This window comes from Corvus cornix, chromosome 20 (genome assembly GCF_000738735.6).
Source record: "Corvus cornix cornix isolate S_Up_H32 chromosome 20, ASM73873v5, whole genome shotgun sequence".
Taxonomy (NCBI): domain Eukaryota; kingdom Metazoa; phylum Chordata; class Aves; order Passeriformes; family Corvidae; genus Corvus; species Corvus cornix.
The window spans coordinates 12,153,689-12,166,951 of NC_046349.1; the positions used below are offsets into that span (position 1 = coordinate 12,153,689).

The 13,263-nt window shown below is 46.0% G+C and overlaps 2 protein-coding genes across 4 annotated transcripts in view; one reads left to right on the top strand and one right to left on the bottom strand.

Moving 5' to 3' along the window:
- SPO11 (SPO11 initiator of meiotic double stranded breaks) overlaps positions 1-13,263 on the bottom strand; it is a 224,753-nt gene that overhangs the window by 59,944 nt on the left and 151,546 nt on the right. The gene's annotated exons all lie outside the window — the stretch shown is intronic.
- The window catches only part of BMP7 (bone morphogenetic protein 7), a 42,969-nt gene that overhangs the window by 22,823 nt on the left and 6,883 nt on the right, over positions 1-13,263 (top strand). Inside the window, exons 2-3 of the mRNA XM_039563431.1 lie at positions 1,021-1,213; positions 11,237-11,385. Coding sequence (XP_039419365.1) covers positions 1,021-1,213; positions 11,237-11,385 — 342 coding nt within the window. The remainder of the gene's footprint in view (positions 1-1,020; positions 1,214-11,236; positions 11,386-13,263) is intronic.

The following is a 13,263-nucleotide window of genomic DNA, read 5'->3' on the forward strand; positions in this document are numbered from 1 at the left end:
CAAGCTGCAGGGAGGTCAAGTGGACAGACGACAGGGCTGGGACATATAGGAAGTTCCTGGTTCAAACCTCAGCTCTTAAAATGTCATGCATTGTGACCTTGGGCGAGTCAGTTCATCCCCTTATTACCTCCGTTTCCCCCTTTTCCTTTGTCTGACTTGTCTGTTTAATTTGGAATTTGTTCCAAGAAGGGTGCCTTGCCTCATGTGTCGGCCTGGGGCAGTGACACCTCACCTCCCCTTTGCTGGAGGACTGGCTTGAAGTCTTTGTTTCCTCCCAACAGCAACCCCCTGCTTCCGTACCCACGAGCAGGGCTACACGAGACCATCAGCTGTCCATCAGGGGACAGGCAGACCTGTCACCCCGTGGGATAACACACATCCCAACACTGGCCTGGGAGGATCTGGCACTTGTTATTTCACAGTCAGGGCTGGGAGGTAGAAGAAGGTCCTCAATTTGAGCAGTTTCTTCACAGCCCTGATCACTAAAGATCCTTTAAAATGAAAGCTTTGACCCTACAGAGCGGAGCTGTGGGCTTGTGATGAGTTCAGCTGGCACCAAATGTGGGACACTGGCATGAAGAGCCTCAAGGGCTGGAATTTGTGTCTATAGCGTGTGGATATGTGTGTGATTGTCAGAAGCAGAGCCAGGCCAAGAACCAGCACTCCTGAAAAGCCCCATCTGTTTGTCTCAGCTCCTTCCCACAGCAGCTCGGTCGTTATCGGTGGCAAATGTCCAGAGTCACTTGTCATGCACAAAGCTGCCAAAAATCCTTGAAACACAATGGCCCCCTGTACCAGCCAACCATAAAACAGTTCCAAAGAGAGCCTGATAAACACATATATGCCTATAATAGCCCAGATATGGGCAGGTATTTCCTATGTGCTTTAATGAACTGAGCAGCCCGTGAGATGCTGCAATCAGATATTCCTGCCCTTTTCTGTTGTGGCAACTGCGAGCGTGTTTGATGGCGAGGGGAAGGGGAACAAAGCAGGTGGCTAATGGGCTGTTTTCTGTTTCAGTGGAGCATGACAGAGAGTTTCACCATCAGCGCTGCCACTACCGAGAGTTCAGGTTTGATCTCTCCCGAATCCCGGAGGGGGAGGCGGTGACGGCGGCAGAGTTCAGGATTTACAAGGATTACATCCGCGAGCGCTTCGACAACGAAACCTTCCAGATCAGCATCTACCAGGTCCTGCAGGAGCACCCGGGAAGGTGAGCGACCCACAGAGGGACCCTGGTGAAAGCACAAGCACAGTTTGTTCCTCCAGGGAGTCACATCCAGTGCTTTTAGAAGTCTTGGTGCCATCAGCAGGAGCGGCTGGGTTTGATATCAGGGCTGTGCAGGGGATCCCAGCCAATGCTGCTGCAGCAGCCACACAGCTCCTGTGTGTGGTGACACGGGGACAGGTGCCCTGTGAGCCTCCCCGTGCCCCAGGGAGCACCCCCGGCACTCCTGCTCTGGCCTCTGGGAGCACTCAGTGGCTTGGCTGCGTGCTAGTGCAGGAAAACTATCATAAACCAGGAATATTTCAAGATTTCTGGAACTATTCCCCCCTTCCTCCTGCCTCCAATGGATCCTGAGGTGGCAAACCCAAATGCTTCCTTTGGAACTGTAGCTTAATTACTAGCCCTTATTATCATAGGCATCCGAGCTCCCTAATTAACAAAGACAGACAACACCATGCTTTTTATATTGACTGATTGTGTTGCATGTGCAAAACTACAAGATGAGCTATTAAATCCCTTCCAAGCAATTATTAATGTATGCCAAGCTCCCTGACAAATCCTCCAGGGAACTTGAATAAGAACATATGTTCAATTTTCTCATCTGGTTTTAGTTCCAATTAATCAGCAGTCCCAAACCACTTATCAAAGGCACTTAGTTTCACTTGCACATACTTCTTTCACGTACAAGTCCTACCAAAAGTGAGATTGCATTTATTTATGCGAAAAGTATTTCCAGTCACATTCTAGTCAGAAGTTACTCTTTAGGACTACTAAATATGGGCTAATAATACTACAGTTCTAATTTAGGTTTATGAAAAGAGAAACACTAGGGATTTAAAAAGTGAAAAGTCCAAAAGGGTAAGAAAAAAAAATATAATCAGGACTCTGGCTTTATAGTTTTATAAGAGCTTATAAAAATGCAAAAAAATTGAAATATGTCAGGAAACCTTGTCAACTTTTTTTAATGGTGAGGATTTCTACTGGTTTTGCTGGATGGTAAAAATGTTTAACCACTGGTGTGTTTTCTTCCACATCTGAAATTCTGATTTTATAGCTTAAAACTTGCAGTTCTCCTGGCATTCCTAATGATGCAATTATTTGCAGTGTTTGGGGACTGTGTTAAAATTAATCTATTTTTATCAAACAGTAATAGTTCGAACTATGCATTTTAACCAGGTCTTCTTTAAATGGCAAGGCAACAAGCCAGAACTGTGCACAGGACCCCTTACATATCCTGCTTGCCATAAACATTTCAGTTTATTCTCTTGTTCCAGAGGCAGCAGCCTCCCTTTGATGTATTTCTTGAATAGATTGTTTAGGTAGAAGCCTGCAGGGATGACTTTCCACTCTTGGGAAGAGCAGAAACTGTAGATGTGTTGGCAGAGGAAGAGGCACCAAGCTGTGTGCCAGGGCACTGGGGAATTGCCAGAAACCTGGAGTAAATGACCTTCCTCATCAGGTGCCAGGGAAGTTCTCCCTCAGGTCCTGATGAGTGAGGTGCCCACTAGGAATCTTACTGACAGAGTCAGAATGAGATCTGATATCTTAATTTTACACTGGTGCATCCACAGGTTTGTTACAACTTTGTTTAGAGAGCGTGGCAAGGTGCTACTGGAGAGAGTTCTGTGTGGAGCAGCAAAAGCTTCTGCAAACTGTCTCCTCCACTAATTCCTATTCTTAAAGGAAAAAAAAATGTATGCAAAGGGCAGGCATATACATGAACCACTGTCTGGAAGAGGTGAGGAATCTTGCTAATTATACAGATGTTCCAGCCACAAGATTAGGTGCAATTTTACTGCATCATATTCACCACAGGAACACTATTTTTAATGAGTGTTCATGCATATCCTCCTTTTGCATACATTTTGGCACAGACTATGGCGAGTTTTGAACAGTTTGTCCTGAAAAAATATTACTGTTGGTTTGGATTGACCCAAGGTAAAAATATTGTCACTAACATTTGTAAAAATATTTGCTCTTTTTCTGCATTTTTCCACTGACATTTTCCACCCGGCTCTGTCACAGCCCAGTCATCCAAGTCAGTGTGTCATTGGGCAAGTGGAGAAAGAAAACAAACTCTCTCCAGTGTTGATCAAAAACCACCCGTTCACTTTGATGCTTCCTTGGCTGTTTGTCTCATCCTGAGCCACTGGAAAGTCAGCCCCATCTGACGTTGTTAGCAACAAGAGCAAAACAAAGCCAAACCCTCCCCCCCACGCAGGCAGGGAAACCTCTGCTGCCTTTGGGTTTCCTTCTCCCAGGGCTCTTCTGCTGACACAAGAGCACTGCGGGAATTGCCTTTGGAGACCTGAAACACGAGGGATTCTCCAGGCTGGTGCTGCTCCTGTGCAGTGCCTGAGGTGCAGCAGCTCCTGCCAGGCTCCCGGGGCAGCTCAGCATCATCTCCCGCACAGCAGAGAGCAGGACAATGTCCAGAGCCCCAGAACAGCACAGGGCAAGCTGGAAAGCCCAGGCTGAGGGTGACTGGGGAGATTTTCCTCTGTGAGGAGGCCAGGGGATATGCTGAAGGCAGGATTTGCAGTTAAACCACAGATGAGCCTCCAGTTTGGAGGGGGTGATGGTGCCCTGGGTTCACATGAACCAGAGGTATGAGCAGTTCAGCAGTTAATGACTTCACGAGTTCAGACAGGTTGGAGGTATCTAACCTCCAACATCTCTTGTGTGCACTTCATTCTCAGTGAAAAATACAGGCTTAGGTGTTTCCAGAGCAACAGCTGCACCCCCACAGACTCTTCCTGAAATCCTGCCCCTCAACAGCACAAATGTTTGCAGGGTAGAAGCTCTCCCCCATCCACCTGCTCAACCTAACAATCCTGGCAGTAAAAATGGGAGCCCAGCCCTGTCCTTTGCAGCAGAGGAGATGCCACTTGGACTTTAACCACTAGAAATTATATCTCTGTCAGACTGAAGATATTGTTACAGGTCTTTGTAGGAAATCAGGCTAAATGATCAAATATCCTGACTTACCATTGCAAGGCAAGCTCTTCAAACTGGCAACATCTCCTTGATGAAAAGGCATGCACAGCATTCTTTAGGCACAGGGCATCAGTTATTCACTTTAGGCAAACAAGTACATTCATGAACAAAAATGTCCCAAATATCATAAACATGAAAACAGTTGACGTTTTAACTGGTATAACATGTCTAAAAGCTTTCAAGTGCATAGCTCAAAGTCCAGTGACTCATGTCCAACTTCTGTTTGGGCTTCGTGGCTCGCTCACCCGAGAGCATGGGAAGGTGTTTTACAGAGCCAGCGAGTGGCTTGAGAAGGGTGAGAGCAGCAGGGCATCCAGTCCCTGTTTGTGGTGATGAACCCTTCTCAGTGGAGGCTGAAGGTGGCCTTTGGGGAGCCAGGTGCTGCTCAAGTCTCCTCCCTCCTGGAAAAAGGAGGGAGAGCAAAGCAGATCCCAGTGCTCAGTCAGGGCACCACCCTCAGTTTATTAACCTGAAGCTGCAGAAAAAATGCAGACTGTAGAGCTGCCCTAAACCTCAGAGCTGGATCCTGCTTTTCTGTCTGCACCTTTCGACGCTGAAATACCTCATCCCAGAGTTGCATCTCCTATTTCGTTGGATCCAGCACTTGCACTGCAGAGTGAATCCCAATCCCTTTGAAGTCAATGGGAGTTTTGTTACTGGAGAGAATAAAACCAGGTACTTGACCAGCCTTTGGTAATTGAAATGTAGTTGTTACACGTTCACTTTGTGGCCATTATGGATTTCACAGGCTTCAAAGGCAGTGATTTGAATGCTCATGTTACCAGCCCTACAGAAAAATCAGATCTTGCAGGATGCATTCCTGGGTCTGACTTGCAGCTGGAACGCTTTAGCTTGAGCTTCAAACTACACCACTGCTGCACCAGATCAAACCTGAGCCCCTCTCCAGACCCCTTTCTGCTGTTCATTGGAGTCTGGTTCCATGTTGTGGGTTGAAACATGTAATTCTAGTACCTAAGAAAGGCTAAGGCCCACCCAACCCATAAAGCAGATGTGCCTTCTTTTTGGAGCTTTTTTAAGTACCAGTGTGATTGTTCTGGGGATGGTGCAGCACAGCACTTTGACTTAATGATGTGCCCCAGCACTATGACAGTATCTGCAAATACTGACAATTATTTTGATTATAGTTTTTTGATGACTTATCTGCAAGTCAGTTGATAACTACATTCATCTCTCAGCAAGTAGCAAGGGAACTTCAGCCTGGAAATCCTGCAGCTCTCCAAGAACAGAGCTGTATCTGGTTTTCTCCTTCAGACCATTCCTAAAAGCCACTGCAAAACCTCTGACAAATCTTGAACTTAGCAAGGCACAACCCTTCACAGGCACTTGAGGAGCTGCAGGAGGCATTTTGCACACCCCAGTGGGTCCTTACTGGGGTAAGTGATGGGCTAATGAACAGCCCTTCAGTGCTGAACAGAAGCAGCTGTATAGAAAGTGTCAGAGACGTGTGTATAACCTCATTTCTCTCAGCACTGTTTGTACAAGAGGCTTCGTGTTTAGGAAACATGTTGCATCTCACTAACAAACTCCCATTGCCACTTTTAATCAGCCTTTGAGACCTAGATCTTATCCTTCTCCAACACTGTAGGAAAGGCAGCATGGCTACTAGAAGCACTAGAAGAATCTGCTGAAATTTTAAAGTGAATTTAATTTTTCCCTAGATTCAACAGAATTTACACAGATCTGTCTCACTACCAGCACACCCAGTTTTCAGACCAGTCCTTGGAAAACACCTCCACCAAAATGTATTCCTGCTCTGGACATCCATTCACCTGGCAGAGCCCCTGGGCTATGTTTGGTTGGTGGCTCCTGCCCGGGGCCATGGGGAGGGCTTTTGTCAGTGGGGAGGGCTTTTATCAGTGGGGAGAGCTTTTGTCAGTGGGGAGGGAGAGGGATCCCAGGCACAGGGAAGGGAAGGTGTGGGAGGAGGGCTGCATCAGGTCTGTGTAAAGAGGGTGTTGCAAACGTGCCAGGGAGAGGCCCAGGGAGATCCTGGGGCCCTCTCAAAGTAGGAAAGTCTGAAAAATATTTTCCTAAGCTTGTCTTTGGACAGCTGCAGCTGACTTTAAGCAATGACACCAAGCAAACTGGAATCTGGATATGGGCAGGTTTTTAATCCAAACAGATGTCTTCTAACCCCACATCTCCTCTCACCCTCCCAGGATGCACTTTTTGCCTTCTCCTCCCTCCACCTGCTCAAACCTGGACGTGAATAACCCCCTTCCCTCCATGCCAGCTCTGTCCTTGGGCTGCCTGCTGGAAAACTTGCACGGTGCCTGTGACCCAAACAGCCGCTCTAGGGTTAGAATATGAGTCAGGAGGAGAGGATTGTGCTCCTGGCTTAGACGCTGTGGTTTACATGCTGAATCAATGAGAATTCAACATATCCATGCCTCAAGTGTTTCCTACTTTAAAACAGAAGCAGGAGGGTTAACCCACACTTGTAAAGCCATTCAAAGGCTGTTGCAAGGTGTAACTGTATGGTTACTGATAGGCTGGTAATTCCTGCAGGTAGCAGGGAGGGGTCAGGGCAGCACAAGAGCCAGGTGGGCTCTTTGGGCTGGGGGATTACCTGATGCAGGCAGGGGACAGCAGCGCTGCTGCCAGGACAGGGCCAGGAGAGCCGGGGCTCTGGGGCTGCTCCCAGCACAGGGTGCTTGCTGGTCACAGAAATCGCCTTGTCTTGCAGTGCAATGGAAATTGCCAGGAGTCACCTTCACTGCTGCTGCCTGTCCTTTTTCCCTATTTTTATCCCACTTGGAAGTGCTCATTAGTGTTTACTACCGCTTGTCAACCAGCAGCTTGAAATAACAGGGCTGATGAGGGGGATGGGGACAGTGAGTGAAGAAAACAGACATAAAAGCGGGGACAGTTTGGCAAGAGGACTGTCCTAAAATAGTGTAGACCTTACAACATTATAGTCTATAAATGCAGAGTTTCATCTCCTGTTCTCTTGCTAATGAAATAGAGAGATATGATAGAATTTCTAGCTCTCATGTTTTCACTGAATCTTTCTCTCTCTTGTCCATGTTCTCCTTGTGCCCCAGCTCACCAAGGCAGGCAATTAGGGCAGGTGCTGCACTTCTCATTTTTGCATATGTTTCTAGTGTTTATGGCTTCAAACCAAACTGCATCCTAGAGACTGAAAAAGTTCCCCAGCAAAAGGCAAAGAAGCCATACATACTATTTTCACGAAGCTTCATGGTTGTTAATCCTTTCTCTTATTTTAGAATTGCTGTGTCGCAACATGGTAACTCCTTTACAATTTCCTTTCAGGATACTCTTCCCTGCCTTTTCTGTACTTGTGTTCTCTTATTTCTGTGCTCATCCCCACAGTCCTCACTTCTTCCAGCCCTTTTCTCTTTCACTAAACATTTGCGATCCCTTTCCTTACCGCCATCAGCCCTTTGGCAGCTCAGCCCTTCCACCTCCATAGCTCCAGCTGCTTCCCAGACACGATCTCACATGCATCCTGCCCAGCCACCCTCACGCTGCAGTTCTTGTTACTCACCCCTGAGCCCAGAAAACAAGTTCACTGAGGAAGTCTCACAGACCACACAGCAGTTATATGACCTGTACACAAATTTTTGGGAGTTCTTTCTAACGGGAGGTGACTCTCCTGTCTGGCATCCAGGGCCAGACACTACCAAAGACATTAGCAGGCAAATGTCAACCTCCTGTCGTCATCTCAGGCTCCACTGCGAGCCTGATACTTGAGAAAACCGAGCAGAAAGCCCCAAATTTTATCATTGCTAAAAGCTCTGACACTCCCGCTGATGTCAGTTCTTTGAACGCTGAGCCATTTTGATGTGGTCTCGACAAAACATACTTGTGGTCTGGATCCAGACTTCGTAATTTATGTAACTCTAATCTAGACATTAACATTTCCATGTCCCAGCTTAATTTTTTGTAAAAGGAGGATCATGTGCCTTTCCTATCTCTTGCTCTGGTAAAAGGCTCAGTACAGTTTCTTGCATGAACTGAAGTCCTGAAATGAAGGGGCTGAATGCAGGGCCAAGGAACCAAAAGGGTTTTTTGCCTCCTCGTTGCAGTGCCATCATTCACATTGCTCCAAGAACACCCTCTGTGAGTACAGAGTTGGTAGGTGAGGCACAAGAGTGAGATGTGCACTAGAAACCTTTTCTCTTTGTGCTCAGATCTTTATCTCACAGCTGAAACCCAAACCAGCCACTTTAGTTAGACTAAACCAGCACTATCTTCTGTGACAAGTCATTAGATGGGAGCCCTCAGAGCAAATGTTGTTTAAGTCTTAGCAGAATAACATTTCTTTGCTGTGTTTACTATGTCTTGTCCAACAAGGATATCTCAAGGGCTGGCTGTCTATTAGCTGGTGATTTAGTGCTGTTTGCCCTGTCTTTGGAGAGCAGGACATTCTACTTAAAGGAGGTTGTTCTTTTTGAAAAGAACAAGAGGTTTCTTTTCTCTGGAACAGGAGCCACAATCTCAGGAGCCTCTGCTTGCAACACCAGTGAGGTTTTGCATCCCCTCCCTGGCCACTGCTGGTGGGCCAGGGCGGAAAATGCTAATCCAGGAGCGCTTGGACTCCTCCAAAGAGCATCTGACATGGGGCTTTTTTGGGGTCCAAATGTTCCAAGTGTGTGTGGGAAGGACATTTCCCTTTAGTGGGTCCCTTTGATCTCTCTCACTTCGGGCTTCCCCTCCAGGCCTATTGTTTGCACATTGCTGTAACTACAGGAAAACAAACGCATTATACAATTTCCCAGACTGACTCACCCTGGTACTTGATGCCTCATGTTGTCTGGTTACCCCGATTGCATCATGTCAGCATGGGAAGCTTAAAGGCTGGTTTTTCTGAGTAATAATACTGCAGTTGAGCAGTAGCTAAAACCAAAAAAAATTACTATTATTGCTACTATCATCAACCTGCAAACTACAAGGGGGGAAAAGCCAAGCAAGCCAAGTCCCTGTTAACTAAACCTTGTGTGAATCATGAGTTCCAGTCAGGGGCCATGCTTAAATAATGTAGTACGTGAGAATGAAAACCCTTTACTCCTGGAAACTTGGCCTCAGCCACTGGAACAGGCCAATCCATGCAACTCCCTCATCCCTGGCTCCTCTGGGATGTGTTTGGTTCAGTGTGCTGTAAACAGGGAAGGGTGGGAGGTGTCCTGCGCTGTGGGAACAGGGCCATTGCTTCTGGGTGGGGATGAAACCCCAGGAAATTTGTCCCCTGGTTAGAGTTCAAGCATCTTGCATTCCTGTAACTAATGTGAGAGGGGTTATCCGTCCTCTTTAACTTCAGCTTTCCTGGGAGCACTCGGCAAAGCTGACTGAGCTCCCAGCACCTGCATTGAGCCTCTGCACTGCTGCACCACAGCCCCTTCCTGAGCCACCCACTTTGGCTTCCAAACAGCCACTGAAACACTCCCACAGGATCCCCTCTGCCTCAGCAAGGAAGTGGTGCAGCAAGTCCTGATGTAGGGCTTCTTCCGCAAACCAGAACTTTGCTGAAAAGCAAGCACTGCTTGCACCCTGAGCAGCACCAGCTGCGTATTCAGCCATGGGGTATCCAAAGCTATCCTGCTTTAGGGAGGAAACACAGAATCCTCCTCTTGCACACCCTGGGATGTGTGCTCACGCGCTCTGGAGGAACTCATTTCACAAATTTAATTTCATGTAAGGCAGCAGATTCAGAGGTGGGTGCTGACATCCCTCAGCTCACGGAGGAAAGCCATCATCTCTTACACACAAAGGTTGAAAGGGAAGCTAAATAGTAAAAGCATTGCAAAAACCCTTCCTGTTCTGTGTGGGACAAAAGCTTCTAATTTCTTGGTATCTCACAGAGAAAAGAATCATTCAAAGCTGTGAGTCAAAAGCCTTTGTGCCAACAGCTCTCCTCAGATTCAGTTCCGATCACTTGATGTTTCGTTCCAACAAGAGGCACTGTGTAAGCTAAGCTAAATATATATATTTGCACTGACAAATCCATAGTGACAAAGTTCATAAGACCTTCTTTAAAGCTTTGAGGATGTGATTAAAGGGTTTTTCAAGGATAGTTCTTCATTCAGAAGGATATAATTACAGTTGAACAAGTTATCATGTTTGTTCACTGTAGGTACAAAAGCAGCTCTTACAGGACTTGTCCAGACACTTCCACCATGTGTCTTTGTTCTTCTTTTAAAGTAATTTTTTATAAAAGAACTGCAACAGTATAAATTTTTTTAAATCTGAGTTTTATCTCCTTCTTTTCTGATAAGAGAAGATTCCTTCCTCTACAGAACCTGTGTTTTCTCAAAATTTAATTCTTCAGAAATTTGCCAGGAAACATCTTGTAAATCTGAAATAATTTCACCTTTTTCAAAAGGATAGAATCCTCTCTATTTAGGATCTTTTTCATTTTCTGATATTATTTCTTCAGCTCGAGTAACCCAGCAGCAGCCTTTAAAAAAAAAAAACCCAAGGAATGAATTGGAAAAAGATTGTGACCCACAATAGTGCAGACCATGACTGTGCAGAGGGTGATTGCCTCAATCAGTTACCTGTAACCTCAGATGAGCAAATTAAAAAAAACCTATTACATATGTTAATATATGCACACCAGTGTTCCAGCTGGCTTGCACCAATGCTACAATTACGTATAAAAGTCAGGAAATTATGTATGGAAAGGCTAATGAGCACCACTGTCTGCCCAATTACCAGGTTTGCATATGCAAACAGTAATTCTGCAGATCTGTGCCTGGCAATCGTTTTTTGAAGGTGCATCAGGAGCTCAAGGTTAACTGTAACAGCAAAGTAACCCCAAACCACCTCAACTCTGCTTCAACCCATCCTCCTTTTTGTGAAGAGAAGAGAAGCTTCATCTGGGGGTGAGTAGAGGGGAGCACACACCAGCCCAGCTCCACCCGTCGCTGAAAGCCCAACCCCGTGCGCTGCCTAAAGGATGCCTATGGGTGCCTGTGGAGACTCCAGTGGAAATCCTGGCTAATTGGGAATTCTGCTTCTTTGTTTCAGGGATTCAGATTTGTTCCTGCTCGACTCCAGAACGATCTGGGCTGCAGAGGAAGGGTGGCTGGTGTTCGACATAACCGCGACCAGTAACCACTGGGTGGTGAATCCCCAGCACAACCTGGGCCTGCAGCTCTCCGTGGAAGGGATTGATGGTGAGTGTCACACACCAGCAGCAACCAGGGAGTCTCTGTTTCAGGTACATGAGTCTCAGCCAGGGGAAACCCTAAGCATTCAGCGCTCTTTCCTTCAAATAGAATTTCTTAAGCACATTTTTCCTGGTTTTGCCTAAGAAAACAGCCCATAGACATATAGGATGTTAAGGATGTACTCAGATGCTGTAGCAGGCTGGTGAGCTGCCTGCAGTCATTCCAGTATTAGCTGAGCACACATCCCCATCAATTAGTGTATACACTGCTGGCTAATCTGCAGATAATACAATCCAGTCAAGAAAAGAAGAATAAACTTTGCTGTGTGCAAAAAGGCACAGCTGAGTGATGTAGGGGGCTGCTGTCCATTGGCACAGAAGTCCTTTCCAATTCAGAAAACAGTCAGGAACCACTTGAACTTCCTTTGTGTCAGTAAAAATGGTTGATAAAGTCATACCTGGTCTGGACTCTACAGTCTGCAGTGTATGGTACAAACCTGTGAGGTTTGGGAATGGGTGGGAAGAGCTGGCTCTGAAACATGTCCAGAAAGGAATCAGGCAGGGAGTTTTTCTAATCAGACCTTAGCTAAAAAGTCATGCTGCTTTGTCTCAAAATTAGGACTCGCAATGCTCACTTGGAGATTTGTGCAAATATCCTGGATTTTCTGGGGGTTCCCAGGACCTGGGACCATCTAGAACTGCCTGACTGCCCCACAGGAGTAGTTTAAGCAAAAACCACCTCAAAACTACTATAAATATTCTGAATGTAGTTATCTAAGGATATGCTTTCATTCTCCAGATATGCATCTGTGATATCACTTGCTCTTGGTTTTCATGCAACACTTGCAGATTTCCAGTAAGCAGCATTTTGCATAAAGACTCTGCAAAGAGGTTTTAGAACAGGCAACCTAGAGAGTCATTTACATGAAAAGGTGATTTAACTCATGTGAGACTGCACAGAGAGGTGCACAGGGTTTGTTTTAACCTGCCCTTTCTGAAGGATCAGTGAATGCAGAAACCCAAACACAGATGCAAGGAAGCAGCTTCACCGTGGAAGTTACTAGTGCCCACCCCAAAACCAGACACCTTTTGCCATCTTTGGACAAAGATTCAAATTCAACCTGATTTACAAGTTAATCTTAACTCTTAAAGGACAGCCAAGACTAGTTTAACCCCTTTTCTTACACTCGTCCTTGTTTTTAGTTTCCAGTTTGCCTCCTAAATGAAACACCTGGGAGCACAGGATTTGTGTCCCTGATCATGGCACATTTGTTCAACTGTGGTTCAAATACAAAAACACCATTGAGACCCAGCCCAGAGTCCACAGAAAAGTGCTAGCTGGAAGTAGGCTGAGTATCTCTGAGCACTATGGATTCTACAGTCTCACACTCATACTCTTCTGCTGATGAAGCCTTATTTCTCTGTCCTCCCCCAGCCTCACCTCGTGATTTTACAGCAAGAGTCAATCTTGGTTTTGAGCATAAGTAGGAAAAGGAAGCTGATTTATAAATGTGTTACAGATTTCAGTGCAGGCTTTTCAGGATCCTACAAGCAGGGAAGTGCTGCAGCCTTGTACGCACTTAGGGTCATCCTTTCTGCTCTGCTGCAGCAATTAGAGGTGGACCCTTGCAAACACAACCAGACCTATCACAGACAGAGCTTTCAAAGATATAAACAAACTCAGCTAGACTTCTCAGGACTGCATAAAGAAACCATATTCCTAACTTGAGTCAAATAACAGATGAGAATGCACTTATCACTGGGAATTTCTGATTTCACCCCTTTGCAAAGTAACTTGCTGCTTTCTCCAAATGGATTAACAAAATACGTTGATCAGCCTGTCATTAAAAGTTAGAAAAGCCAACTGCAGTGTTTAAAAAGTAAA